The following is a 19,354-nucleotide window of genomic DNA, read 5'->3' on the forward strand; positions in this document are numbered from 1 at the left end:
TACAACCATTTCAAAGAGGAAAATTATACGCTGTTCTTCATCATCAAATTCATCGAAAGTAGTCCGCAATCAATAACAGCATCCGAGGGTCTCAAATCGCTTTGAACGATGTCGCATTCATCCCTCGAAGTCCATCGGTGGCTTCGGAGGAGAGAGCAGGCCGTATAGACAAGGGCTGCGGACGCCAAAGTCATCTATGGAGACGTGCTTTGTGTACCAATTGTGAAGGACTTCAAAGACTCGAGTATCCTTGAAGGTTTGTGAGGTTGCTCCTTGTTCTTTATCAAACAAGAGCATTGTCTGGTCACTTCCATCCTTGTCCCTACTTTTCACAATAATGCATGTTCGTATGCCTTTTGCAACGAGAATCATATTTTGCACTACACTGCTCTAAAGCCCAATCTATCGAAAATCGTATACCCCGAAAATCATATACCTCACCATGTGCGTAATCTACATCTGCGATGCATCCGACTGCTTTGAAGAAATGTTCCTGGAACGCTGCGAAAAAGGCGCAGTGACACCCTGTGCTGAAGGTCTTTGCGACATTGACTCTGACCCTGGCCCACCTGAGTTGCAATACTGCGTCAACTGCAGTCGGAAAGGGCTCAAAGCAGACTGCCAGCCGAAGCCTATCAGCAATAACCAACCCGAATCACAGATAGGACGTATAATTGAAGGCAGAAGCGCTCTCGGTGTGGACCCGCCACGCATTATTGAAGACTCTGACAACAGGCTCGGGCCTGTCTATCAGTGTCTATTTCCTCGATGCCCTTTTAGGACTCTCGAGGTGCAGAAGTTGCATACCCACCAAGATGTTCATCATATTAGACCTGGAGCTGACCAGTACCAGTGTCCTTACCCTAATTGCTTCTTCCTATCCTGTTCCTCGGACGAAGTGAAGACCCATCAACAATACCAACACCTTGGACGGCAATAGCTGCCTTTTTCGACATGTGAATAAAGGAGGTGATACCAGATTGTGAGTACCATTTAACACCCCTATAGCAAGACTGAGTAAGAGCGTAATATATGATGGAAGCGATTCGCGGTACTTGTTCATATGCTTTTGGGATTTTAATAATTAATCGATGTCTATTCCCCATACGTCTGCTCCAACTTTCATTTGACTAATCTGCAACAATCGTGCTTGAACAATATTTCTCCACACTCTTCTGACTTCGGAATGGCTCTCCAACCCCACCACTAAGGCTTGAAGATTTCTCAGAACGGCCCTTAGCGGGAGCTCTATGTCTGTTCCTGTGGCTGTCGTCACTAGACAGAGCATCTCCTTGAAGCAGGCGAGAACAAAGCGTCGCGGCTAAGATTGTGGATGCTTTTGGAGAGTGAAAGCTAAGAGACGGAGTGAGGGAGGTGAAGAGTAATAACGTGATTGGTCCGTGAACCATGAAATACGATAGATATCAGTGGTTACATAGTATTCAAAACAGCTAAACGTATGCTTTTAGCCAAGCCTGATATGCTGCACAGCCTCGACGTTGATTGAGCTCAACAAGCCATTCTCCTATCAATCACACAAGACAAATCCTCTCCAAATCCTCTTCCCGATCCGTCCACGCCTCTCCATGCATCGCATTAACCACATACGCATCACCCACAACGCGAAAGGTGAGCCCAAACTCCTCATGCCTCTCTACATCCGGCCTCAGGATAACAGGCATAGAGCAGCCCTTCAGAAGATAAATCTGATCATCCGGCTTCGCGAGCGGATGCGCCCAGCCCGTAAACCCATTCTCATAGAACCTCTTCGCGATTTTACTTTCCGGCTCCACCTTCGGCTTCGACAAATCTAATTTCCCTCCCATGAGTCTCAGCCCATCTTTCAGCACGCGGGAGACCGCATCCGCGAGTTTGTCCACGCGCGCGTTGATGGATTCGACGCTACTCTGTACCGTTTCCGCCATGGTGGCCGAGCCAGAGGTGTTGGGGCCGTCTACAAAATGGTGTAAGAAGCGATGGACTTTGGATTTGAATTGCAGGATGACGCCGAAGCTGCCTTCGCCCCATGCGGACAGGCGCTCGCCGTGGAGGAGGAAGTCTTTGTGTTGCTCGAGCCATTTGCAGGCCGTGGGCGCGTGCTCTTTGAGGCGGTCGATGGTCCGTCCTTTCCAGAGATCGTCGAAGTGAGTCATTTCGTCGTCCACACGATCTTTTTGTTTGTAGATTGTGAGTGCTTCGAAGATATCGCCTGCTTGTGTTCTCTCGAATGGATCGAGCAGCTTCGCGGTGCTTCTCAAGGCTGCTACTAACTTGTTCCTCTTCTTCACTTCTGTAGCAGAGCGAGTCACTGAGATGTCGGTGGCTGCACCACTTAAGAAGGAGATGGACCCAATTCGGCGACCTTTGACCTTGAGGACTTTTCCATCGCGGTCGTCATCTTGAGGATCGTGACGACTATCGTTTGTTGCACGCCAATACTGTTCACCAGCATCTTGCTTCGGATGTTCGTCTTGGCCGGTGAAATATTTGATCAGTCGATCATTGAACCTATCACCACCAAAATCGAGCCAATTGGGCGCCCAAGACGGGAGACGATGATCGCGGGTCCCTGTTGCATTCTGCAGGCAGATGATGTCTAATGTTCTGGTTGTCTGAATGGATGTTTCTGTCATGCGCCTAACGATCACATCAATGGAGGATTCGGTGTCAATGTCGGTCATAAATCTGTTGTAATCGAAACATACTCCGAGAAGAGAGTAGATCTTGTCGTACTCATAGGTCGCAACTGTTTCGTGACTTCTTTGCAACGCTGTGAGAAGATGAATTGGCTGTCGCGGCTGCCATTTCGACCGAAGCATGATAATGTTGAATATGTGCTGATAGTTACGGGTGAAGCCGGGAAAGATTTTGTCCTCTGAAAGACCTTGAAGCTCTTGGATGATTTTGCTGAACAGATTGAAATCCAAGCTATGTTCACCACAGCTAAGCTGAATCCGTGAGGCAACGGTTAGCTCTTGCAGTATCCAGGCCCGTCGCCAGTAATCGTTTGCAACTATGCTCGACAGCATCTGTAAGAAATGCAGTTGCTTTGCTCTTAATTCTCGGTCTTCCTTGCCAAGGTTCGGCGACATCTTTTTCAATTGTGTATCGATTTTGGGAAAGTACTTTTCTCTGGGCCACGATCAGCGTGTGATCAAATGCATCAAATATTTTGTGCTACTCAGGTAACGAAAAGGACAACCAATGGTCGTTAATTGGGTAAGAACATGCAGTATCCCTCAAGACTCACCGGCCTCTCGTCATCATGACTCCAAAACTTCCAAGCGGTTGTCGCATCCACATATGAAGCAAATCGTGCAAGGTATATTGTTGTGTCAACGCTTTCCCGTGGAACCCTATAAGGTTACGAAATGCAGTAAGTTCATCAAATATATGCTTGAGCTCGAGAAATTCGAAGCTATCAGAACCGAGCCAGGCGAACACCGACTCGGCACGATTATAGATCAACGTCATTCTTTCAACCTGCAGGGCCATTTCACTTGGATCTCGTTGATTGAGACACAGCTGATCGACCCACACCGTAGTAATCCTTCGGGCTCTGAGCTCCTTTAGTGCCTGGTACAGGTTTTGCGTAACCTCAACAGGCCTCCCATTCAAGGAAATAGTTTGTAAGTCAGTGGTCGCTGAGCCCCATTGATAGGATAGTGCGGTGTACGCCTCGCACGTCTGAAGGTGGACCGGCTTGTAAGTGCAATAGAGATCGTCGCCGCGGTTAGGCGCCCTTGCAATGTAAAGCAACCGGATCTGGGCCCGGACGGTGTCAAATCCCTGGTAAACCAAAGATTGTTGCGTCTCAAGGTCATACACGTCCTGAGCGTGACTTGCACGTCTTGACGCGGATGCAGCTGAAAAGGTAGACGAAGCGTCTGTGGGTGGAAATGTTGATGCGGTATCTGCTGTTTCCGCGTCTTCTGCATCTTGAGCTGCTGTTTCCTCGCCTCCCAGAGTCAGAAGCTTTGTCTCCTTGTCCACCAAAGCGATCGCTAAAGCCTCTGGCCGTGATTCCTCTAGCAGGACAGGAGACACGTTCCAGAAATACTTGAGAGCTTGCCTTCCATGTTCCAAAATCCAAGGCCACACAACATCGTATGCGATTTTTGAGCCGAATCCGCCGAGAATTATGACCGCAAAGGGCACGAAGACCACCATTTCGAGTAGGATTGGGCAATGCAATGAGCCGAGGGAAACAATGCAGTAGCTATTGACGACTGTAACGGTGTGCTGTGGATCACCAAATACTCAAAGGGTCATTTTGGCAGTACGTAGCCTTATCTATTGGCGAAGAGTCTGACAGAGAAGGAATGCCGGACTTCCGGATTTTGCGGTCTGGAGAGAAGTCTCTTCAGGCCTTTGGGTGGCGGAGTCAGGCCTGCTTAGTACGTTTGAAATCGGAATGCATGTATACGTAGCTTCCAACAACTCCGTTCCATAGGAGGATGATGATGGGCAGGCCTGGTGAGGCCCGGATCACAGAGCAAGAGCAGCGATCCTTGCAGAGTAGGTGGAGCCAAGCCTTTTCGGTGGATGGGTTCGAAACTTATTGACTGCGGACGATGCGAAGGTGCTGCGCCTCCAGCCTTGTGTGACTGCATGATTGTTTCAGGTTCGCCTCCAGAATGCGATGCAGCTGCGGAGAATGAGTAAATGGGAAGACGAGATGATGAGATAACGATATCGTGTGTGTGTGCCCAACTCAGTAGCAATGATTTTCAATTTGCTTCGCCTCCCCACGATGGAGGAATTCTCAGGACGTATGGAGCAATGAGAAACCCTGCTTCGTTGATGACCCACTTGATATCGTACTAAGCACCTCACCTCTTCTCACCAGACATTTCCGACTGAATGAGTACGCTTGCTGTCAATGTGGCTGTACTATACCAAATCATCCCGTTTCCACCTTCAAGGTCGCTATCGGCCAACTAAGTAGGACGGCAATGCTGATATCACTATCTAATCTTTCCATCTTCGAGCATAGTGTGATCCATCGCTTCCCTCTCTTGCACTTGGAAACGTTAATAATACCCTATGGTCGGGTGTCTGTCCTTATTGTGGCATTTGTTCCGACGAGCTTCCAACTGTCTGATCTGGGCCACCAAGCAATCCTCAAGCTACGATTGAGTGATGGTATGATAAGTATCGTATAGTACTTGTTCGAGATAGTAGAGGTCGTAACTAGAACTTGCGATTGTGATCGCTCTTTCTTTCTAGGTTTTCAATGATGAAAAAGGAACATGCTTTGCCGCGTCAACGCCCGGTTGGCTTCGCATGACTGCTGCGATCTCTTGTTCCTGGCGCATAGACCTTTCTCAGCAGGGTTAAGACTTTTCATCACACGCAAGCCATCAATGACGTTGACTTTCGACGTACGAAGGTGAATGCAGAAATGATGATTCTGAATTCATCCATCCTTTTCGAGACGTTTCTCATAACCTACCTAGATCTTTGGAATGCAGGTCCCACGTCAATGATAGGCTTTTCAAGCTTCCTGCCAACACTTCAATGAAACGCTTGTCCAATATCCATAAGCACTCTAAAGACGATGATCTCAACAAGGGATGAATTTTCCTGGTACAACTACCTTCACGACTCAGCTCTTCATGCGCATAGACATCACAAGACCACCAAATAACCTCATGACAATCATCAATTGGTCAACGTTCATGGCAAACAGCAAAGCTGGAATTTCATCGCAAGTATTGAAATGCTTTGTTGAGCACATGGACGGTGAGTGATTTTCTTGTTCAGCTAATAGTTAGATGATGAACGTTCTGGGGGGCAAATATTCTTTGAATATAGAACGCCTAGAGATCGCCATGGTCGCGAGACGATAACCTCAATAGCAAAAGTTTTGGACGCGGCGAATTGTTTAGAAGTCGTGAAGAAGGTGCGTTGGGTCATTCGCCATGTGTCAACTTGCCGCCTACGTGTTGTTATTGGTCGAGTTCAGTTTCCTTTTCATTCACTATTTTGCCACCCGGCATGCTAAGTTGATGGGTTGTGCAGACTTAGATTGAGCTACAACAGATCGCCAGTATCCGCGAGCTGGTCACTGTCACGATCTGGCAACATACCTATCGACTTTGATGACCCTCTCAAGCCAGAATGTGCATCATATACTTGTGTCTCAAGTGTAATGCATTCATAAACAGTGAGCTTTGCGACGCAGCAGAGTCAGGTCCGGTAGACGACGATCATGACGACGACCACGTCAAAGAGGGATTCTGTGAGAAATGTCAACCTAGGCTTCAAAAGGACAGCTCGGCTATGGTACCAGACGGAGGTTTACTTGGAGATGTGCAAACGGCTTCGGTCCCCAGCAATTCGCATGAAAGAAAGACGTCCACCCCTTCTCCCAATTTATCACCTCAAACAGACGATTGGAGATCGAGTCCCCTTTGGTGCTGTAACTATCCTGATTGCGGCTATCTCGGGATAGTGGAGAATGATCTTGTCGACCATGAAAATGTCATGTGAGTTTTAGTTTTGTCTAATAGGGAGAGGCGGCCTCAGGAGTGACTTAAAAGACACGTTGAGGGCTGCTTCGCATGCCTGAAAAAGCATTGCTAAGTCGTATACTTCACATAGGCATAGGGGCCAGCATGACGCAACGCGCATATACCGTTGTCCTGTGTCAGGTTGCACTTTCATTGATCACTCAAAGGAGGATGTGGGAATCCACACTGTGTTATGCCATTTCTGGCAATGTTGCACCCTTAGTGAGGACCGAAGGAAGCTCGCGCGGAGTGAAACACCTCACTGACCTGCCATAGAATGATGAAGGACATTTGGCCGGTTAGCAACCCGAAGAGAAAAAGATTGTAAATGGTCAAGAGCACAATATGATTATGCTTATGCTCCAGGCGTGAGGTTTTGATCTATCCATGCAGTCCATTCTTTACGCATGGTTGACCTGCCCGTGCCATTCATTCATTTGCCTTTTCCGCGGATCCCACTTATACACACATCCGTCTCCGACATTGTACTGCATGTAATTTTCTGTTGCATAGGGTTTGACCCCTTGTCGGAATGTGATATTAATTCTGCCTCCCTCACTTCCTTTCCCCTTTCTCTTTGGTAAGCTATGCAGCCAGCAAGACTGGGTCTTGCCCCTCATGAGAACCATATCCCCACTCGCCAAAGGCAGCTTCAATGGTGGCTTGAGATTCTGTTCCGGAGGTGGCTCGCCATCTTTTGGAGGAATCGGCTTGTGCTTTAAGCAGAAGTCACGCGTGGCGCCCAAAGAAAAGGAGGCTATTGATGGATCAGGACCAAGGAAACGCTCATCATCGCGATGGTAGCTGATACTATCTGCACCATTGGCGTAGTAATTGACAAGGCAGAAGTTGTAGGTCGCGCCAGTAAATATTTCTGTCAATTGACGGAGATGGTCAAGACATTGTGGTAATGGTCTTGGGGTGCACTTCCACCGATCTTTTGGTACTGGCTTGCTTGTTTGGCTGTCCATGAGATCTCCTTCTTCAGTCCAACGAGCTGAAGAATCGACCCCAAAGACTGTGGTGAATCGGGGAGTGTTGATATCGGTTTCAAAGCCACCTCGTTTGATCTTGTATTTCACTCTGTAGAAGAAGAGTTCCTTCCGTAGGAATTCGAAGAGCCCATGCTCAATCGATTTTGGAATGAATGGCTGAAAGTAGAGCAGGTCAAGATCAAGCTGATCATTGATGACTGTTGAGTGTGATTCTGGTACAGAGCCTAGGGCACTCATGATATCTTCGGGCAAATGGGGGACGGGGAAAGGATAGGAACGATGTTTCGAGGCGTTGGGTCCTATTGGCGGTGGTGATGGTGCAGGGGCATCATTATAGCTCGTGCGGGCTTTCTTGCTGTCAATTGGAGTGAAGAAATTGTCGAGTTTCCGTTTGGTAGCCATGATCCTGCTTGTGTATCATCCCGTCTTGTCTTGACGAAAGCCATTGATTGCACCCATGTCGTTGGTCTGCGGAACTTCGCGTCAATTAATTTTTAGAATTCCATGTTGAGGACAGTAATCTTGCGAAAGCCTGGCGCTACAAGTCATCAAAAATAAGGTGTAGTTCTACCCATTGCCCGGGCCCTGCCGCTTTAGTTCTAGCTAGCACCAAAGGTGAAAAGGGCTCAACACAACACCCTACCTTACCAAGCTTGTCGAGGTAATATAGCATTAATTTTGACAATAGACATTTGTATACTTACTCTACCTATGTCTAATTCAACTTATCTCTATATATAGCCTAAGTTATGAGAGAGACTTGCGAAAGCTCCGAGACATTCTTGACAGATCCTCTAGAATATGGAAGTGGCCGACCGAGCCGCTGTATTTGTGCACTGTTGCTCAGATGACTTGTCAAATGATCCCTTCAGCCTTGCCGGGCCTTTTTGTAAATTGTATTTGAAAGCCACAAGAGCAATCATCTCCTACAATTCTATAGCATCATGAAATGTCTCGTCGCTGTAGGAGCATGCTGCATTGACACGATACTGAAGTATGAGGGATATGACATCGAGCTCTGCACCTTCTAATTACTTCCTCACAGCGTTGACTGTTACCCCGCAGAAGACGAGAAATTGCGCGCATCTAGCATCATCCGGCGTCGTGGTGGTAATTCACCAAATACCCTTGATGTACTTCAGCAACTCCTCGATACGAGTCACTGCCTTATGTATTCTGTGGCATTATGCGCAGTGATGCCATCGAGCTCATCACCAGCATACCAGGAACTCAGAACTTCCATGGAAAAATCGATTGATTTGTCACACTGCATCTGCCGCGAAGGAAGCAGTGAGCCTGCGTCTAGTTACGTTATTCGAAGTCATGCGGCGGACAGTAGGACGATTATCAGTTACAACGACTTACAGGAGATGACAAGCGAAGAGTTTGCAGTCGTTTCAGATAAGCTGAGCGACAAAATGGGGTGGTACCACTTCGAAGTCAGAAATGGCTTAAGCTAGGCACTGTCTATTGATTTAGGTTGACAATATTCAGGGCCGTAACGCGGATGTGACTCTGCAGTCCATACAGTATCTTCGTCAACACCATCCTGCCGTCAGGATCAGCGTAGAGGTAGAAAAGCCTGGCAGGGAGGGATTGCAGGAACTAGCTGCATTGGCAGATGTCGTTTTCTTCTCTAAAAGTTGGGCTCTAGTACGCTTTTCGCTGACCTTAAACGACCGAGACGCTGACAGATTCAGGCAAAAGGCTACAAATCCTCTGAAAGCTGTCTACGAAGTCAGGCTGCTCTGACTTCCAATGCGTACAATCCACTTCTCCATAGCTCTCTAGACAAGTCTCTCAAGCTTCTTTTAGGTCACTGATACTGTGTACATGGGGAGATTCTGGAGCCTCAGCTCTGGAATTGCCTTACCAGACATATGTGGAATGTGCGGCGATCAAGGTGGAAGGAACTCGTACAGTTGAGTATGGATGATTATCTCTGGCTTCACGCAACCATTGCGCTAAATTCTAAGCAGCACTGTGGGTGCAGGTGATACTTTCATAGCTGGAATGCTGTTTGGGCTTACTTGTCATGGCAACGACTGGACATCGCATCAAAAGCTAAGATTCGCAAATGAGCTAGCAGGTCACAAAGTTGTCCAAGAGGGTCTTCGCGGTCTTGGAGGTCTCGTGAAGCATTTGCTCTGAGTGTAGCTCTTGGTAAGCGGTAACAGATTGACATCCACGACGAAGCTGTAGAAATTGAGCGAGCTGAGCACCAAGACACTTGTAGCACTGAAAAGGTGGCTGCGACCGCAACAATGTGACGGCTCTCGGGGGTTTGAAGTGCGTTCCATTGCTTTGCTTTGCAACTTCCAGTGCATCGATCATCGGGCGCCATGTAAGGAAAGGTGAGCTTTCCTTCTTCCAACAACCTCAACTCGATTGCGGCTCTGCTGCAGTTACGCTCGGGTACGATATGTACAATAATGCCGAAGAAACCGCGCTCCGCTATAGACCTGTCGTATTCAAGAGGATGGTTGGCCATCGAGCTCGAGGGCGCAATCTAGATGCATAAGACTGATGCCTAGCGGCTCGACTTGTAGGTCGATCGTTTCGATCTGCTCTGTTCTGGCGCAATGAATTTTTTATCACCATACCACACCACTTTCCGCGACATATCCTCCATTCTGAAGATTAACCTCGTGTTAGCAAGGATGGTAGCCCGAACAGACGGTATAGGCCAGTTTGTTGTTGAAGGAAATTTTGAGCTTGATCCGGCGGTACTTGAAGGTTGCGATCGTTGCTCGCCTAGCACAAGTTAGACATCAGTACTAATGTGATTCAAGTTCTCCCAATTCCAAACACAAAAGTAATTTCCGCTCATGCATATGGCATGTGGGTATGGGCACGTCAGGCCAAGATAGTCTGTAGACTACCAGATGATGAAGTCGTGTCTTATTTCCTCAAGGTTGCCTTGCCTTATCCTTCATTTTTGATCGAACTGAAGACTCTTGTAGATTACTACTGGAGAGAATGACAAGCTCATGAGCCAAGGTCAGTTTGAGGCCGATAAAGCAATCCATGCTGTATCTCCCTCATTCGGTCCCAAGCCGCATGCCTGGGGTAGGTACCGAGAGGCCGAAATACCTACGTATTTCCTTCTGGCCGACTTTCGTGAGATTGGTCAGCAACCGCCAGATGCTATACGGTTCACGTCACAGCTTGCAGAATTTCACAAGAGGTCCGTTTCACCCACGGGAAAATTCGGGTTCCACATCACCACATGCCATGGCAAAGCTGCACAGCTGACGAATCTGTGGGATGAATCTTGGGAATCACTGTTTCGAAAGCAACTGGCCCACACGTGGGAGGCGGACAAGCAGAAACATCCTGACTGGCAGGATTTTGAGTTCTACAAGAAGCTCATTCTAGACAAATGTGTTGGCCGACTCCTACGGCCCCTGCAGAGCCAAGGTAGAAATATCAAACCATGTCTCGTACACGGAAACATCTGGGATCAGAATACCGCGACAGACATGGAGACGGGCGAGCCATTTGTCTTCGATGGAAGTGCGTTCTTTGCCCATAATGAATATGAGCTTGGGAACTGGAGGTCTCCCAGACATCGCCTTGGGAGCAAGACATACATCCGAAACTACAAGCGGGCTTTTCCCGCTAGTGAGCCAGGTAAACCGATTTTGTAAGGCATAAGTTGAAGCTGTATCGGCTGACAAGATTACAGAGGACGAATGGGACTTACGAAACCTTCTTTACTCCCTGCGTTTCAATACCTGCGCTGCTACTTTAATCCCTGGGAGTAATTATCGTGAGCAGTATGTCCGACACTCTCTCCAAGGTCTCGTTTCCTTGCTAATGCGTGAGGCTTCAAGCGTCTTCGAAGATTGTGTGGAGCTTTGTTCGAAACTATGCCCGGATGACGTAGCCGCTTTCAAATCTCGCTCACATGGAGATGACGCTGACTCTGCCGAAGAGGAGCTAGAGGAGCTGGAGGAGGAGGAGGAGGAAGCAGATGGAGGACATAACAATATCTCGGAGGAAGATGAGGAGAACGAAGACATGGGAGGATACGGAGATGTAAGTGATTAACTTAACAAAAACAAGACCCCGAGGTGGTTGCAACTTCAATCGAAGTTGAAATGGCTTAAATCTGTTGATGTCTGGGCGAGCTTGAATGCTGAATGCTGAATGCTAAGCAGGGTGGAAAAGACTCCGGTTAAGAGTCTTTTCCTTCTTTGCAATGGCGATGATTTTGCCTTATCAGACTTTTAAATACAGATCTTGCTTCTTTGTATCGCCACGTTTCAGGAGGGATGCTCATGTCTGCTGTGTTACGACGAGTGTGGTGATAGCTGCGCCAACGCTGGACCCATCTTTTGTCACGTTTATTCTTATCATTTTTTCGCCAGCAGCACCTATCCCTGGTACAGTTTTCAGAGCGTCACGCATGTACATCTCGAAATTGGGATAGTACTCGATTACACTACCATCCACCGCAACGTCGATCACGTACGGCTTGTCAGAGGGTAAAGAGGAAGTGCTACCATTGGCTGCAATGGTTTCTGATACATGAACACTGTGCTGAGTGTCCTGCGACCCGACTTCTCCGCTTCTAGTCTCAGAAAATTGGGTTTGTTCGAAGTTTGGGTCCAGATGCGAAGTCTTCAGGACAACGGCACCCAACGCCATGCCGCCTAGTCTAGCAGCACGCTTGCCTATCGCATGCGCAATTACTTTCACGATTTGAGCATCCTCGGTACTGACCTGTGAGGATGAGACTCCAAGAGCATCAACGATTTTTTGGCGAAGGGCTGTCAGGCCTTGTGTGGTGTCCAATTCGGCGATAGAAAGAATCGATGAATCGACTGCCCAACGTGTGTGAAGCGCTATCTTGCGTACATCCAAACTGCCTGACCTCAAATCTGAGCCCTGAAACAGTCTCACTGCAGGGTCGTCAAGCAGCTTTATGAGGACTGTACGAAGCAGTTCTCCAAGAAACATGCCAGAGACTCTTTTTTCAAACATCTGATTTCCAGGGTTGATACTACTTCGATTTATTTCGTCGTCGTATTCTGTATTAGGCAGCACAGAAAGCCCATTGTCGAAAGAACCCCACTCGATACTGATCAGCATCTCGCCGGTTGAGCTGTCAAAGCGCCCATCGAGTGGCTTGCATATTTTCGAAAGCTTCTCGAGGTAGACACCGTTAGTCCCAGTACCGAATATTGTGCCAACAGATGTGCGTATTTGGTCGAGAGGTAAAGTGTACGCACGGGACATGATTGTTCCTGTCGCATCATTGACGAGAGCTGCAACTTTCACTGGCAACTTTTGAAGATCAATCTGTTGTTGCAGGAGCCTACAAACGTCCTGTCCAACCACACTGGGAATGTCAAAGCCCTTCGTCCAGCGTAACAGTATGCCCGAATCGATAGCGTTCTGATAGACTGGAAACGAGAATGTTAGGCCCAGGCTTAAGACTTCTACATTTGCCGACTCGCTGAAGCAGTCAGGATGATGGGTCCTGAGAAGAACCTCAATCTGGTCTGTAATGAATGCGAACAGGTCCGCGGCTTCATGAGTCACCATGAGTTCAGCAGGGATTGATCTTTTAGATTGTACCACATGATATGAAGTATCTCCGTGCAGTTCAACGAGGCACACACGAAGATTACTACCTCCCAAGTCTACACCAAGAGCCGAACCCTAGGCTGATTAGTTCGAGAACTTTCGGCCATTTCGAAACTATTTGTCGTGTCACCTTTTCTTTGCCGCTTGCCACACGAGTAATGTAAGTTGGAATTTGGCACATGGCCGGAGTTCTCCTTTGCAGGCCTTCGTCTGTTGAACAAACTCAGCGCTCATGCAGGATCTTTGTCCAAGGCCACTCCACGCACCCATTTGCTGCAAGAATTTCTGGACGCAAATACCAATCTCAACGTCGCTGATTTCGAACTGAGCAGCGATGATCTGAGCCTTTTCCAGAGTATACTGGTTGGGGACCGCAGCGACCCCTGGCGCGGTAGAGGTATGCATGGCTTCGTGATTCGAGAATGTCACTCAGTGCTCTGGACATCATGAGGATGAGCTGCCAATCTGATAGTGGGGGACGCTATCTAGAACAATTGCGGCCTAGATCATGCCATCTGCTTCGTGGGGTGGAACAGCCGAGTCCGCCGGCTTTAGACAGTTCTCTCTTCAGCCAAGCGGGGTAAGCCCACCACCCATTGGGACTCTGCAAAGCTTTTGTCGCTCGCCACATTTCAATTCTGATTATTGGAAGTCTCACTAGCTTTGGGATACTTTCCACAGAACAGTAGTCCATTGATGACATCTTGCAATACTTTTCACTACATTATGCGAGTCCCGTGCAACCAGCGGCTGCGCTTACGTTCATTCATCTGCTGCGGCGCTCTCAGGTAGCGTGCGAAGTGATCCCGCTCTAGAATATGTGGGTGTGCTGGGAGGCACTAGGATCTCAGAGGGGATTGTCGTGGCCAGGCCCGATCCCCAAAAGCCACCGGCCAATCTTGTTTTCTTAGTCTATGCGACCAGGCTGAGGATGGCCCATGTCGAACTCGACCTCTTCTGTCTTTTCGAAATGATATACATCGCCTCGATATTTGGCCATCAAGTGGAGCTGATATGGACATTGTAAGTAAACTTTGAAGGGTAGATAGCAAGCGGCCGTAACCTTTCTTTAATACCCTTAACCCTGTTCGTGGTAGTTCACGCTAACAAGAGCCTCTTCTTAGATACGCAAGCAAAAAGAAAAGCTAAGTCGGCACCTCTCAGCAGAAGATGCAAATCAAGAGCGCGGAAATGGACGAGGAGAGTGGAGGATGCCCGGGCCATGGCCCCCAGAAGCCCGGCAGAAACGGGCGTCTGAGCCTTCGATCAGCTATCATTCCACAATCCACCTTGACGAATCCTTCTCCGGTAGTCGCCACGCTTCCGTGGCGGGCTCTGATTTTGCAGGACTTGATGTCCAGCATGGCAGAATCAGTCCGATCCCAAGTCCGTCAAAGTCAGATCCACTTGGGCTGAGCCTGGTCTATGCTTGTTCAAACCCTATCTTAGATATATTATTTATTCATGGCTTAGGCGGATCTTCGCGGGGCACGTGGTCATGGGAAAGGAACCCATTAAACTTCTGGCCGCCTTGGCTCGTGGAAGACGCAGAATTTTCAAGGGCGAGGCTTTTTACCTTCGGATACAATGCCAATTTTGCCGGACAGTACACCTCGCTAAATACAATGGACTTTGCCAAAGATCTTCTTCTTCGAATGAAGACTTACACGGGAGAGTCTCAGCAAGATGAGGCGTCGATTGGGCAGGTGGGTCATCCAAGACCTAATAAGGCCATTAAACAAATTCTTACTCCAGCAGCTGCCCATAATTTTGGTGGCTCACTCCATGGGTGGTCTCGTTATCAAGAAGGTGCGATTGGGAAACCAAAATTCAAAGAATCACAACTGAAAATATCATAGGCTTACATCATTGGCAAGAGCAGTCAGCAGTATGACGATATAATCAACAAAATTTCAGCCATGGTCTTCTTGGCTACCCCCCATAGAGGCTCTGCCTTTGCTGCCACCCTCAACAATATTTTCAAAGCCTCGCCAAGTGGAAGTGCAAAGCATTACGTGGGTGAGCTGGAAAGACTGTCCGGTTCTTTACAGGACATCAACGAGCAATTTAGGAACATGTGCGGCAGGCTGCAGCTCGTATCTTTCCATGAAACGATCAAGACTCATATTGGTGCGGGTATAAAGAAACTGGTGAGTACATTCACTACAGACAAGCTTGCTTCGCTCTTCTGGAGACACTCATCAGAGGCAGATCGTTGACAAAGACTCCGCCCTTCTTGAATATCCTGGTGAGACGTCCAGCTCGCTGATTGCTGATCATCACGGCATGGCAAAATTCAGGAATCCTCAAGACACAAATTATACTCAAGTCAAAAATGTGTTAAAATGGCTAAAGAGGAAAGCCGTAAGCGAAGATACCAGAGATCTAGGTACGTGCCATTTTTAAGAGCTGAAAGCTCCGGCCTTTGCTAACGCGTTTCAAGCATTCACTTTCTCTGAACGTAAAGTCATCAAGAACCAATCACAACACGAAGTACCTCTGGAGCAGCGACTGATGAATATTCTTGGCATATCCGAAAACGTTGAAGAAGACCTTGATACCTTCACAGAGAGGATCATGCAAGGCTCTTGTCAGTGGCTTTTGCAGCGAGAAGCCTTTCAAGAATGGATTTCAGACGCCCCTAACGCCTCGGGAATTTTATGGGTCACTGGAAACCCAGGTGCGGGGAAGTCCATTCTTGCCAGTTACGTGATAGCTCTTCTTAAGAGAAGATCATTCTCAGGAAGTTGCCAATTTCATTTCTTTCTAGCAGGACATCAGATGAAGAGAACACTCTCGTATTTATTGCGAAACATTGCACTTCAAGCGGCTTTGTTTCACGAGCTTTTCTGCACTCGGCTACTCGAGCTCCACGAAAATACGGGTATAGTCTTCGGCCAGCAGAAAGCTACGATAATTTGGGAGAAGATTTTCGAGGGCATCTTGTTCCGCATTCCCTCTCAGGATCCATTATTCTGGGTCTTTGATGGTTTGGACGAGGCTGAAGCACCAATCGATCTAGTAAAACTTCTCTCCAAAATCAAAGCTGCTACTCGAATAAATGTCCTACTTCTTAGTCGTGCAACTAAGGACTTGTCGATAAGCGTTCGAAACTTCCTACCCACAGCCGTTCACGAAGGAATTACAGCCGAGGATAATCAAGACGATATCCGTGAATACGCTGTTTCATCAATTCAACGAATTTTACCTGGAGACCAGACACAAGAAGGTATTGTCCAGGACATTCTATCGAAGGCCTCAGGATCTTTTTTGTGGGTCAGGTTAGCACTGGAGAGGATCAGCGATAATTGGTACACGAAGGATGATATTAGGGCTGCACTCACAGACATTCCAGAAGGCATGGAACCTTTATACGAGCGAATGATCGACCTCATTGCCGACCAGCTCCCCAAACCCCGCAGAATGGCTGTCATGATACTCACTTGGGTGGCCTGCGCATTCAGACCCCTTGACATTGCCGAACTTGAAGTTGCATTAAGACCAGATTTCCAAGACTTCTACAGTCTGCAAAACACAATTGAAGAAATATGTGGGCATTTCGTCGTCGTAAACAAGTCAAAAATAACCCTGATTCATCATACTGCTGCTCAGTTCCTGCTTCAAAAGACATCAGGCTTGCCTGTCAGCATCATCCCATCCAAGGGCCACCAACATATTGCGACTGTCTGTCTCGATTTTCTTTCAGACACTAGTAGATGGAGAAGGACTTTCGCAAACATGCAAACAATGCAACAACCAAGTATGCCACTGAGCAGTACATCTAGTTTCAACGACTACCCTTTCCTCTCCTACGCCTTGACCAATTGGGCCTACCACTTCAGTCATGCCCCTGCGGACTCGGAAGATCTACTAGAGACCGTACTGACGTTCTTGGAAGAAGCATGTCTACTTTGGATCAATGGGGTGGCTCTTTTCAAAAATCTTCGTATCTTAACGCAGTCAGCCCAACATTTCAAGACATTCTTGAAGAGGAGGGCAAATAGTCTAGCCAAAAGAGCGTCCCCTAGCTTAACACTATCGAGGGACGGTGAGCTTCGTCAATGGGCAAACGATATAATACGCGTTGTCGGCCGATTCGGCCGAAATATTATAGAGAACCCAGCTTCGATCCACAAATACGTCGTTCCTTTTTGCCCCAAGGAGTCCATCATAAGCAGGTCTTTCGGTTTCACGAGTCGCTCAGCGTTTTCTGTAACAGGAATAGCTTCGAAGAAATGGGATGACTGCCTCGCGAGAACGACAATGGGGGAGGATCAGACGGCATCCAAAGTGCTATGCAAGGACACCTTTTTTGTAACGCTTGTCGGCATCGATGGCACTCTCATTGTGTGGTCTTCAGAAACATGTGAAGAAATTCGAAGATTTACCCACGGTGAGTATGTAACGAACATGACGAGTAGCCGGACATCAAGTCTTGTGGCAACGGCTGGCTTCAAAACAACACGAGTATGGGATATCACTACAGGTGAGGAGTTGTATCGCTTGCCCAAAGGACGTCATCACCATACCAGAACACTTGTATTTGGACCAGAAGATGACGAGATCCTTGTCGGCTACGATGACTGTCTTATACAGTGTTTCGACTTGGCGACTAGTCGAGAAAAGTGGCATTTCTTGGCGAAAGAGCCGGGATCGGAGGACCACAATTGCGCTCGGTATATGGCAATCAGTCCAGATCTGTCACAGGTCGCACTTGTGTTTCGTGGAAGACCCGTGGTCGTTTGGAGCATCCAGCAATCTCCCTCAAGATTCATCCCACCAAAAAGATGCGTCCTTGCAGAAGACAACATGCGGTCAGCTCGGGAAGGTGATGCGTGGAACGCACCAGAAGTAGCTTTATGGCAACCAGAAACCGACCACCTACTGGTTATGTACGAGGACACCAAGGTCGTCGAATGGAACGTCAGAGATGATGAACAATCACCGCACGATCATATGGGAGCACGGGGAATGGTTCTGAATCATGATGGCAGCCTCCTGCTCACGAGCGATGTGAATGGAACACTAAGTATTTGGACTATCCCAGACTATCGACTTACCTATCGCCTCAAATATGAGGAGCTTGTGACAGACATGTCATTTTCCCCCGATGGGGCCCGATTCTACGATATTCGCGGCACGTTCTGTAATGTCTGGGAACCAGACGCACTTATCAGGTCAAACGATATAGATCCAGACAGCGCCTCGAGTGTTCATGATACGATCAACTCGGAGCCAGTAATCTCGTCTGATGACAATACTCGTATCCCGATAACGTCCCTGATCTGTAACACTTCCAACACCCACTACTGCTGTGGGAAAGAGGACGGCACAGTGGTATTGTATAAGTTACCTCAGGGGAAGAAGGTGCGCCAAATCGCCAAACATGCTTTGTCTGCATCTGTCATAAAGCTGGCATGGTCCGATTCTGAAAGGTATTTCGCGTCGGGAGATGACTCTGGACGGATTATGGTAAAGAAATTAGAGTCACCATCAGCTGGCAAAGACGATTGGGCAGTCTTTAAGGTCATTGACAGGCGCATCGAGGAAGCAATCGAACAATTGTTATTCCACACTCAAGATGGACTTCTTCTCATCGCCAGCCGAACCACGGGCTATGTGTTGAATCTAAAGACAAAGACAGAGCTTTGCTGCGTCCGGCATCCAGACCAACAGGAGGCACTTTGGATTAATTATCCGGATTTTCCAAGCCTCCTGATTAAGGTAGATGCGAGTCAAGCACGCCGATACCAGTGGAAGACACTCTTGACTGAGGAAGAGTCAATTGATTCGTCATTACGAGATATCCAACTCAAGACTTTATCAGGGCAAGTCCAGCGAGCAGTCCATGTCCAAAGCCGCTACCTTGTACTAGAAATATTACCGACCAATGCGAGTTACGCAAGCTCTCAGAGTCGTCGGATCGAGTTCCTTGATGTTTGTAAATTTAAGGACAGTGAGGGATCTAAAAGAAAGGAAGTTGAGGGATTTGCTAAGCATGTTCGACTTCTGATCGGCTGCTTCCATGATCAGGTGGTCTTCATCGACCATCAATTCTGGCTGTGTACGTGGGCTATGGAGCAGGTCTATAGCAAGCATAAGCGGCATTTCTTCCTTCCAAAGGATTGGCTCAGTCCCACGGCGCTAAGACTGATTGTTCTGAATGCGCAAGGGACCTTAATGTGTCCACGGAATGGTGAAATTGCTATCGTACGATCGGGCTTGAAGTAGCACTTGTCTCTTGTTTGG

The 19,354-nt window shown here is 48.0% G+C and overlaps 5 protein-coding genes across 5 annotated transcripts; 2 read left to right on the forward strand and 3 right to left on the reverse strand.

Annotated features, from left to right (window-relative positions):
* Positions 1 to 1,532: 1,532 nt before the first annotated feature.
* KY384_004151 (uncharacterized protein) lies at positions 1,533 to 4,170 on the reverse strand (the record flags this gene model as incomplete). The annotated part of the gene is made up of 2 exons (XM_044812657.1): positions 1,533 to 3,132; positions 3,251 to 4,170. The coding sequence occupies 2 exons, from the start codon at positions 4,168 to 4,170 to the stop codon at positions 1,533 to 1,535; spliced, it is 2,520 nt and encodes an 839-aa protein (XP_044670077.1).
* Positions 4,171 to 6,916: 2,746 nt separating this feature from the next.
* On the reverse strand, positions 6,917 to 7,912 carry KY384_004152 (uncharacterized protein; the record flags this gene model as incomplete). Its single annotated transcript, XM_044812658.1, has 1 exon — positions 6,917 to 7,912. One exon carries the CDS (start codon positions 7,910 to 7,912, stop codon positions 6,917 to 6,919), a length of 996 nt encoding a protein of 331 aa, XP_044670078.1.
* Positions 7,913 to 10,170: 2,258 nt separating this feature from the next.
* Positions 10,171 to 11,563, forward strand: KY384_004153 (uncharacterized protein; the record flags this gene model as incomplete). The annotated part of the gene is made up of 3 exons (XM_044812659.1): positions 10,171 to 10,236; positions 10,474 to 11,143; positions 11,199 to 11,563. The coding sequence occupies 3 exons, from the start codon at positions 10,171 to 10,173 to the stop codon at positions 11,561 to 11,563; spliced, it is 1,101 nt and encodes a 366-aa protein (XP_044670079.1).
* Positions 11,564 to 11,791: 228 nt separating this feature from the next.
* On the reverse strand, positions 11,792 to 13,510 carry KY384_004154 (uncharacterized protein; the record flags this gene model as incomplete). Its single annotated transcript, XM_044812660.1, has 2 exons — positions 11,792 to 13,180; positions 13,259 to 13,510. 2 exons carry the CDS (start codon positions 13,508 to 13,510, stop codon positions 11,792 to 11,794), a joined length of 1,641 nt encoding a protein of 546 aa, XP_044670080.1.
* Positions 13,511 to 14,730: 1,220 nt separating this feature from the next.
* Positions 14,731 to 19,336, forward strand: KY384_004155 (uncharacterized protein; the record flags this gene model as incomplete). The annotated part of the gene is made up of 4 exons (XM_044812661.1): positions 14,731 to 14,811; positions 14,965 to 15,255; positions 15,317 to 15,494; positions 15,549 to 19,336. 4 exons carry the CDS (start codon positions 14,731 to 14,733, stop codon positions 19,334 to 19,336), a joined length of 4,338 nt encoding a protein of 1,445 aa, XP_044670081.1.
* Between the last annotated feature and the right edge of the window lie 18 nt (positions 19,337 to 19,354).

This window comes from Bacidia gigantensis (assembly GCF_019456465.1).
Source record: "Bacidia gigantensis strain McMullin 20006 chromosome Unknown contig_231, whole genome shotgun sequence".
Lineage (NCBI taxonomy): Eukaryota > Fungi > Ascomycota > Lecanoromycetes > Lecanorales > Ramalinaceae > Bacidia > Bacidia gigantensis.